The sequence below is a fragment of the Microchirus variegatus genome, assembly GCF_963457635.1.
Source record: "Microchirus variegatus genome assembly, chromosome: 5".
Taxonomy (NCBI): Eukaryota; Metazoa; Chordata; class Actinopteri; order Pleuronectiformes; family Soleidae; genus Microchirus; species Microchirus variegatus.
In genome coordinates, this window is record NC_139806.1 from 9,512,098 (window position 1) to 9,523,042 (window position 10,945).

Here is a 10,945-nt window from a genome sequence, read left to right on the forward strand (position 1 = left end):
TAATTACCTCCCTCCTTCTCTGTATGTACCATAGGTTTGACAGATAAAAAAAAAAGAAAAAGTCGTATTACTGAAATAATAGAACGGCCTATTTGGCCTTCAGATTTCAGAAAATGTACATACTGTCATGTTTGAGTACATTTCCAGCTTTTAGTCAGACATCAAGGAATGTGTGGCAGCTCGAGAACATTTCAGCATAGTGAATTATTAAAGATGTTCAGGAAAATGTTCAGTGTTTTTGCTTCAGTATCAGCTTATACAGTTTAACTGTAAATACGACAAAAAAAAAAAAAAAGAAGTCGGATGAACTTGCCTCTGATATTTTTATAATAATTAACGTGACCGTACAGTGCTCATTTCAAATCCATGCTCCTTTTTTTTCCTCTCATGTTGAATTATTAAGTGAGGGAAAAACCAGAGTTGTTCAAATGATGAACTGTAAGACGCTGCCTTAGACGTGACGACAAGACAACAGTTTGTATCATTGTACACTTTGTTTTTGTACTGAGAATTATTTTTGCCTTCAGCTTTTGTAAAACATCCTGTTCAGACCAGTGTCAGTTGTTTAAAAAAAAACAAAAAAAAAACATGCTTCACTTTATTGTCTTTTTTTAATAAACAAGAGAAAAAAGCTGAATTTAGTTTACAGTTTTTATGAAAGAAAGAAAGATTTAAGAGGCGAATGAAAAAGACTCGTCTGTTTGACCAACTTTAATGTGTTCTGATGAAATAAGTAAAATAATGGGACAATACTACAATAACAGTCCACGGTATTATAAAATGTTCATTATCGGGTTGTTAACACTTTATAAATCATTGATTAAATGTATTAATTCTGACATGTTAGAAAAAAGGGGACCACAGTGATGTCATAGATTATTTGGCACAGTCCATTTCTCTTAAAGTTGACCTAGAACGTCGTAAAAGGGACTGCGGCAGGGAGTTGTGACAAAGCTATTTTTAAACATTGTTAAAACAATGTTTTGATAATGAGTAGCAGATGTATCCACCGTTCCAGAGGGGGGAGCTGCGCTTCTGAGAGCTGGTGTGCTGATTACGTCACTTCCAGGTATTGGCCAATCACAAGACAGTTGAGAAAGTTGTCGTTGGCTGGCCAATCACAACACAGTCTGTCTTCTGGGGGTGAGATTTCGGTCTGAAACAGCGCAGCTGAGGAGAGCGTCATTTACATCGGCTCATTTACAGCAACTAGGAGGTTTTGACCATAAAAACAAGTTAATGTATGTAAGTAGACCTCCATAACTCACACATGTGCGATAGGAGCACTCGATGTGAGCTATAACAGGTTGTGAACAGGATCGTACCAAATAGTTGGACTGTAACAGACGTGTGAAATCAACATTTTGACCTATTTATATGAGCCGATTATTAAGTGATACCCACGCAATGGTATTTAGGGCCTCAACGACCTTAATGTTTTATCACCTAAACTTTAGGTGATAAAATAACTATTTATAGCGTATGATCACTGGATTGTATGAATAGTGGTTTTTCATTACTCTATAATGAGCTCTACTGAGGCTGCCATTTTGGACCATCATGTTTTATTTTTACAATAGTAATAATAGTATTACAACTGAAGGATTTTTTTAAACCCTTGCCTTTAAACATAATGATGGGAAAAAATACTGGGCCAAAATATGTGTAATTATGTTGTTAAAGTTGTGACAGTTTACGGGATTTCCCTTCAAAACAAGAGAGAATTTGGGTGGAAATTAAGTTATGGTGCATTACTGCCACCACCTGGTGAGGAGTATGTATGTATCGAGACAGCAAGTCAAAAAACAATGATACCATAATCACTGATATTCTTTTAATCTGTCCAGATACTGCCAGACAATGACATAAGTGCAAAAACTGCAGTTTTTAAACCATCTCTTTCCTTTCTGTCTCATATTTCTTACACTTAACCATAACATGTTGTATTGATTCATCTTGATTGACACGGCTAAGGCTCCGCTGAGTGGGTCCACGTGATAAATCCCCAAACTCGGAAACACCAGCTGACGTTTTTCTCACTTGATGGTTAATGTTTAACACCACCGTCGTGAATATTTTCACATTTTGTCCGTGTGCTTTGTTCACTCTTACGGCCAGAAAACCGCTCCCCTTTGTTGCTGTGTGTTTGCCTCCAGGATGTTGCGTTGCTCCAAAGGTAAAGCTGCTGCTGCTGCTGCTCTTCATTTTCCATCGGTGGTTAGAAGGTTAGAAGATAACACATGGTGAATACAGACACGTGGTTTGAGATGTGTGCATGGTGGCAAATATTCATTTAAAAAAGGATTATTAGGTTATTTATTGTGAGGAGTTCTCTGCAGGTTGACTACTTTTGCACAAATTAAGCAAGCTTTGCATTACGCTACTCTAAAAATCTAATTATCGCATATTTGTCAGGTTGTTAGGTCGTTCTTACCTTTTAATGTTTCCATAATGATCTTGGATCTTATGTTTTGGAAGGTGGCTGCTCCTTGAGTGGATGCTTAAGCAAAAGTTCTACATGAGGATTGGGGGGAAAAAAAGGAAAATTATTTGGAAGAATATTTGTTCGTCAACACAACCCACACATCCTCAACATTTCATTCAATGGAAGTATTAATTACATGATATAAATAAAATAATATGAATTAGACGTATATGAATGAAATGCAGTCAGCTGACTTTCCTTAACGCTTTTATTTTTTAAAAGATCTATAATTAAAATATGATATTTCTAAGTGTTGACCAATGACCTGCAATGGTGGAATAGACTTGCTGCACATGCACCTGCCGCTCGTTCAGCTCTTCTGTTAATGCCTGGTTTTCCACAGAGAAGTTGTAAGCTGTTTGGAAACAAACACAGCGCTCAAACACACAAACAAGCATTGGCAACATTTTAAGAAATGATTTTAAAATCGATTGTTTTACCATAGTAGAGAACTATGAACCACAGACAGAGAAGAACCACCGTGACACTGTTGAGGAACTTGCGGGCAGGTGGCGCTGTCTTCAGTTTCCGACCCGAGGAAAAAAAATACATATTGATCGTGCAAAACGTGTGAAATTGTAAACTCGTAGGGTTTGTAGTGAACTTGTTGCTCACCTTACGCTGGATGTCTTCTCTCAGTTTTCTCACAGAGGCGCCGTGTTCTGCGATTTGCTCCTTGAGCGCCGTGAAGTGCTGCTCCATGGTCTCCTGTTGGACGCACACTCGCCGTAATTACTGGTCGAAATAGAACGTGTGCGTTTGTGCAAGTGTAAATGGCCACCATGTTTGTACAGCAGCTTGAGCAGACTTGCATTTTGAATTTTTAAGCTTTCGTAGCTCCGTGGCAGAACGAACGAGTCGTCTTTTGCCAATGTGTCCTTGGGCAAGACCATTCACTCCAAGTTGCTCCTTAACGTCTGTGGCTGCAGCGTTTAATTGAGTATGAAAAATGTGCATAGATATTGATTGATATTCACTGGGGTGTGAATGTAAAGCATCTTTGAGTGGTCATCATTACAGAACATTTACCATGAACCCAATGCATTAACTAACTAGAAAAGCACTCGGAGAGCACAGACCTCCGCCAAGGCAGCTCAGCCCCCCCCCCCCCAATGGATCAAGCCCAAAATTGAATCACTTGTTCCTGGTCCCATTGTGGACATTTCCTGAAAATTTCAACCAAATCCGCCTGTGACTTTTCGAGTTATCGAGACAGGAAAACAAACAAACTCCGGCGAAAGGTCAATAAAGAAGGAATAAATGGCAGAGAAGGAGAGTGAAAATACTTGTCGGAGTGTTTACATCCTTCCTGATATGTGAAGGCAAACCGTAGTTGGTTGTGAGTGGTTTAGATGTCGATCATTCTTACACATTATCCATTTTACATTAATCCCACTCCTCACCATGAGCTGTCTCCGTAGGACAGTGGTGGCCTCGATGGTGAGGTTGTGCTGCTTGCCCTCCAGGGCGCACAAGTTACAAACGTAGCGCCTGGAAGTGTTGCAGTAGTACCGCAGCACCTTGTCGTTGTGCTGAGGGCATTTCCTCTCCTGGAGGTCACTCAGAGGTTTGACCAGAGGATGTCCAGAGAACACTGGCAGCTCCAGGTGGCCAGCGGCGTGCTCCGCACACATGGACACCTCGCACTTCAGACACGTTCTGGTCGCCGGGGTGAGTTTCTCTGGGCAGCAGTCGCAGAACACGGTCCGTTTCTGCTCCTGTTGGTCACACAGTGAGATCGTGATGTAGCAATAGTAACATTTGTGGCGATATTTTACATAATTTCAAAATAAAGGTGCTTGTAACCATGTATAATTTACAATAAAAAAAAACACATTTACGATTCAAAATTAATATACAGGTCCGACAGGTCCTCTCCCTCAATCAAGTCTCAGCCCACTTCTTGGCATTTTTCAAAATAAAGCATTGGGTACACATACTTTACCGTTCAAAAGTTTGGGGTCACCTATACAATGTGTTTGTGTTTTCCATTAAAAATCACACTTTTATTCATCAAAATAGTTGCAAAATGAATAGAAAATATAGTCAAGACTGAATAGATTGCATATGCATATGCTAACATAATTGCACAAGGGTTTTCAAGGGTTTTCTAATCATCCAATAGCCTTCTAACATGATTAGCAAACACAATGTACCATTAGAACACTGGAAATGGGCCTTTATACACCTATGTACATATTCCATTAAAAACCAGACGTTTGCAGACGTTATATTCATTGAAAAAAAAAAAAGTGACACCAAACTTTTGAACACAAACCCTCCTAAATGTTACAAACAAAGACACTTTTGATGTCCTACAAGAGTAATGTAGAGTAAAGAATAAAGTGAATACCCTCCTCTTCCTGTTTTGCCTGATGTCCTCTGCAACGTTGGCCAGCGCGTAACTCTTCTGAACTTTGACCTTGAGGTCTGGTCCAAAGTGAGTCCTGCAGTCAGGACATCGGAGGCCGGAGTTTAACGAGTGAAGCGTCATGTTGTCCAGACATTCCAAACACAAGCTGTGGCCACAGGGCAGCTGCTGGGGATCCCTGAAGATATCCTGACACACCGGACACATCAGCAGTTCCTCCAGGTGGGCTTCCTCTGAATACTCCATTCTTGATCCCCCCTCTGCTTGAAATAGTACAGGTGAGTGTACACACACACACACACAGCAGACAGGAAGGAGTTAACCTCTGCTCTTCCTACAACCTCAGGCGAGTAAAATGAAGCCTGATTTGAAAGTAAAAGTTAAGTATTTTTCCACAGTACGTGTATGCACACACGCACACACACACACTGCTAAAAGTGAAAGCACTGTTGAGTTTATGCTGCTACTTCCTGGTGGGGTGGGGCTTAAGAGGAGGAGCATAACCAGGCATTAGCCCCAGGTAAATAAAGTTTAATGTAAGTAAAATGTTCCTGGTTTAAATCCTGTGTGTTTATGTGGATTTTCTCCTCCAAACACATGCAGTTACACATTAAAATGTGATTTTTTTTGATATATCAATGTGAAGAAGTCTTTTTAAAGTTTATGAAGCTATTCATCTTTAACAAAGTATAACTTAATGTGGCATGGTGTAGAATATGGCTTGTTTTTCAACTGTTCGGGTGAATGTTTTTAAACGATGACACTGCCCTTCTTGTTAAAATTGTAATTCAAGTGCATCTACGCGTCATTTATTGGTGGTTTTATTGTGTTTGTTTGTCAAAAAACATCACAAGCTTGAAATAGATGTGCAAAATAATATTTAGTCCCTCTTATTTACTCAGGTTTCTTACTCTCCTGCAGTTTTAAATGCTGAACATAGATTGTTATACCACCAATTCTGCAGATACACAGTATAATAATACTTTCTAACTTGCAATCGGAAAAAAAGTACTAACTTAAATCTCCCTCCATAATAAATAGTGTTCATACAAAATAAAGTCTTTGCAATAGAATTTTTTTTATTATTATAATATAAAAGTGTCCTTCAGCAACAGGAACATGTCAAAGTGTGGTAGAGTCTTTAAAAAAGATACAGTAGTACAAACATGGAATGTTTCTCAACATTAAAACACAAAAAAAGAGGACTACATAGACTACATACACTCAGTAATCAGACATAAGACTTTATATGTAATGTTGACACACAAAGATCTGGCAGTTTCAGTTTTTGTTTGGCTTTTTGGAATGTACAACTTTTTTTTTTTAACTGTTTTAAATGTTTAGTTGGGTTAAACATTGACCAAAAAAATCTTTGTTTTTGAGAACATTAACTCCAAAAGCGTGTTTCTTATATTTTCTTATTCTATGTTTACGTCTTCTTGTTGTTATTAAATCGTGGCACTGACACACAGGAAGAACTAGGAAAGCACTCGGAGAGCGCAGACCTCCGCCAAGGCAGCTCAACCCCCCTACGGATCACGCCCAAAATTTAATCACTTGTTCCTTGTCCCACTGCGGACATTTCCTGACAATTTGATCCCAATCCGTCTGTGACTTTTCAAGTTATGTAGCTAACAGACAAACAGACAATAAAAACTCCAACGAAAACATATACCTTCAATAAGTAGAAAAACATCAGTAGTATAAACTGTATAACCATACTGGCCCCGTTTAGATGCAGCTTTTATGATCTCTCCTGGAATGGTTCTTTAATTTCCCGTGACATTTGTCTTCAGTGTTATCAGTTTGAGGTAGAAAAGCTGTTTTTCCCCTCAGCAACAGCTACATTCCAGCAATCATCTTAAACGAAGGAACAAAGAATCCACACTGGCTCAAATTGTGCTTCTCCAGATTCCTCTTGATCCTGAACAGCTTCCCACACTTGGCGCAGGTGAAAGGCTTTTCTCCGCTGTGGAACCTCAAATGTGCTTTCAGATTTTCCCGCAGGTGGAAGCTTTTGTCGCACATCGTGCAGACGTGCGGCCTGTCCCCCGAGTGGAACCTCTCGTGTCGGCGGAGGCTCTTCCTCAGCGCGAACGTCTTCGGGCACTGATCGCACCGGTACGGCTTCTCTCCCGTGTGGAACCGCTCGTGGCGCCGCAGAATCTTCCGGTGCTTGAAGGTTTTCTTGCAGACGCTGCAGGCGTACCCGTCGCGGCAGTGGGCCACGACCTTTCGCAGGCGCCAGACGTCGTTTTCGCACGGGGCGAAGCAGCAGATGCGGTGTCCGGTGTGAAGGCCTTGGTGGCGGCGGAGGTCTTTGGGCAGCCGGTGAGCGGGTTTGTGTTTGACGCCGTCGCTCTGAGGCGCCGTCTCTGACGCAGGCATGGTGAGCACGTTCACCAGTTCGACCGCACACCGACTCAGCAGTTTTTGATCTTGAGAAGTCAATTTCAACTTCATGTAGAGACTTTTCTTCGCCTCCTTTTGGACTTGGATCTGTTCCCAAACCCCGACTTGAGCAGGAGTCATGGCTCCATCGGACGGCGACGGGCTGTATGCGGTGCCTTTAGCGGTGCTGACACAGGCCTGCTGGGGCTCGGCTTCAACGGCCTTCTTCAAACCATCGGATTGAGGAGCCGGCGACTCCGGCTTCAGGATCAACGGGCAAACAAACTTCACTCTCTCCCCAGACGCGGAGCCACTGCTGTCGGCCACAACGATGAGAGGCGTCGGTTTTGTTGGAGAGCTCAGTGTGGACGTATCTGCACAGAATGAAAAAGATAAGTTGCATTTTTTTAATCATACATAACACAAACACTGTTTACATGCATGTTAAAAGTCCGATTTTAGTTGGACTAAGACAATAATTTGGGTTTTCTTTATGTCATGGAAACACATTAGTCTGACTAAAATCGAGCCAGTCTTAGTCAAACTGGAGTCGGACTTGGTGGAAGGAGACGATGTATAAACGACAGTATTGTTGCCGGAAAAGTACCAACAACACGATGGCGTCGGCGAGAGCAAAAGCTACGGATATGGTCAACAGGAAACTGATTCAATACGCGCTAGCTTATAGAGAGATATAGCGCCACCTACGGACGCCGAGTCAGACATCCCATCATCATTTATACTCAGACTCGGCAAGTTGTCCGATTGACCGCATTAGTCGGACTACGGCCTTAGCTCGATTAAACTGTCCGATCTGTTAACTCAGAAACACGAAACCTCAGGATACTTATGTTATTTTATCGTCAGATCATTTTAACATTAAATTGAAAAGCACTCAGAGATCGCAGATCTCCGCCAAGGCCTACAACATACACCCTGCTGGCACGCCTGGGTCAGACAGCGAGTGTTGTAACCAGTGATAGCGTCGACGGATCACGGCCAAAATTTAATCACTTGTTTCTGCTCCCATTGATATTTAATCCAAATCCGCCCGTGACTTTTCCAGTTATGTTGCTAACTAACAGACAGACAAACAAACATAACCTCCTTGGCGGAGGTAACAATGCTGCTGGGTGTTTTCCTGCAGCCATAATTCATTATCACATTCCAGGCCAGGGAAAGCCACCACTTTGTTTACATTGCAATTCCCCACAGCCGCCACTAGGTGATAGTCAAAATTCATGTGCGTCCTTCCACTGAAAGTTTCCTTTACTTGTCAAAGTAAAGTCCACTGTTGATGCATCTCTACTGTCACTGCTCAGGGGAGGAGGCTATCCCATCATGCACTGAGACAGTAATCTAATGTTTCTGAATTTCAGGTCTCGATATGAAATCTTATGAAATACCTTTGGGCAAAATAACAGTGGATGTGGGGAGTGCAAGTGTTTCTTTTTCCTTACCCTGGAGAATAACTTGTGTTTGGGCATCGCCCACAGCTCCAGCCTCTGTTTCGAGGATGTCCGGCTCAAGCAAGTCCACCGCCTCTGCTGAAACCTGAGGAGAAACACAAAAGAAATGTATGTTTGTGAAGTGGCTCATGCTGAACATGACATCAACATTTAAGTTCCGCCTCTTTCACAGCTGATTTACAAGTCTGCACTCTTTCACCCCCCCTGACCTGTTCCTTTAGGAGGGGCCTGCAGGGGTCGGCATGGCCATTATCCTCAGCCAGGAGGATGTCTGCAGCTATGGGACACTCTTCTTTCTCCTCCTCCTCCTCCATGCACTCCTCCACACAGTCATCAAAAAACAAGGGACCTGTGGAGAAGAAGGGGGGAGGGGTTAAGTCGGTGAGTTTTCACCCTGCACAAATTCAGTTCATGCATCAGTTCGTAAATAAATGCACATGCACAAGCCACAACAGCTCTGTCCTCGTGCACACCATGCAGATGTTTGTACGCGTGGACGTAAACAGGAAACAAACACGTACCGCTAATGTCCAGCAGCGAACCAATACTTGCGTCCACTTGCACTCCGACGCTGCGTTTCGTCTCCGCAGCGGGTGAAACCTGCAGTGTCTCCTCGAGCTTGATCTCGGCGCGGCCCGCGTCCACAGCCGCGGTTCCGTATCTGCTCTCGAACAGTCGGGTTAACTCCACGGTGGCCGCTTTGACCAACGCGCCCAGCACCGACTCCACCTGCGCGTGCATGCTCGACACGTCCGCGGACATTATCTCGGTGACCGGAGGTCAGCGTTTGCGCAAAAAAAAAAAAGAAGAAAAAAAAAAGATCAACAAACGAATATCACGTTCGATCCGCAGTTATTTACCAACCACAACCACATGGCTCGATGGAAGTAGGGGCGTTTACGACGTTAGAGCGCATGCGCGAATAATACAGAAGAGGGCGGGCACTTGTGTTATGTTACGAGCTGGGGAGGGGGAACCAGAAGTACCGGAAGTACTGGCGTGCCTGAAACTGAAATGACCAGTCCTGTCAGGAAGGGACCGGTTAAGTGGGTTAAATGATATATTACAATATTCCATGATTTATCTATTATTTACTTTTTTTGTTTCATTACTCCCCTACTGTTATGTTCGCACTCTTCACCGTGCCTGTTGTTCATGTGTATTGCTGTTGTTATTGTCCTCCTTGAGAGTTTGTATTTTTAATGCTAAATAAATAAAAATATTCCATGACGAAATTGCGGAAGTAAAATGTCTGACAATATATCACAGAATTTCAAAATAAAAGTCTTAATTTTCAAACAGAACGATATACTGTATAGTTCACAGTAAAACAATTGGATTTGTGATGCAAAATGTATCTGTAAAAAAAAAACCCAGAAAAGAAAAACCAACAGAAATACTTCATTATGGGTTGGTATTGAGTGGCAGGCAGCGTGGAATCAATTGGTGGGTGTGCACACGCTTGAAACCTCTGGCTTAATTCATTATAATACCAATACATTCTCTCCTAGTGTGTGTGGGTTTGCAGATTTTGGGATTTTTTTGGGCAAATTAGACACTCTAAATTGACTGTAGGTGTGAGTGTGAGAGTGAATGTTACTGTGATGGACTGGCGGCCTGTCCAGGTTTTACTCCGCCTTTCACCAGCTGGGATTTGCACCAGTGCCCCCCTGCGATCCTCATGTGGTGGATAAAGTGGTAGAAAATGAAGGAATGAATACCAATACAAAGCATACTTGTAAATAATAGGTATATGCAATATATATATATATCGTTATAATATAATAATACATCCCAGTATCGGACAGAGAGAGATTCCCAGGGGTCCCAGGCAGGTAATATTATGTTAATATATCCTTCTAATATAGTATATTCTTCTTTCTAATCCAAGTTGGTCATAGATGGCAAATGGTCTGTATTTATAGAGCACCTTTCTAGTCTTGATGACCGCTCAGAGCTGCTTTACACAGTTTTTTGCCATTCACACCCATTCACAGCTGCAGCACACTGCAGACACAGGCTTCAGGAGCAACGCAGGGTTAAGTATGGAGATATCTCAGGAGCTGGCCGAAAATCTGGCAATAGTGTGCTGCCTTTTAGCAAGTACACTAATTACGGTTGGCTCTGAAAGTAAATACCATATTATTAAGTTGAAAATCATCTTCTTTTATGTCTTCAACACACAACCTATAACATATACGCACACACTTTTAAGACACTATACAGAAG

At 42.1% G+C, this 10,945-nt stretch overlaps 1 protein-coding gene across 1 annotated transcript; it reads right to left on the reverse strand.

Moving 5' to 3' along the window:
• Positions 1-6,698: 6,698 nt before the first annotated feature.
• LOC310926758 (uncharacterized protein) lies at positions 6,699-9,478 on the reverse strand (the record flags this gene model as incomplete). Its single annotated transcript, XM_083888946.1, has 4 exons — positions 6,699-7,621; positions 8,708-8,801; positions 8,926-9,065; positions 9,238-9,478. 4 exons carry the CDS (start codon positions 9,476-9,478, stop codon positions 6,699-6,701), a joined length of 1,398 nt encoding a protein of 465 aa, XP_083745072.1.
• Between the last annotated feature and the right edge of the window lie 1,467 nt (positions 9,479-10,945).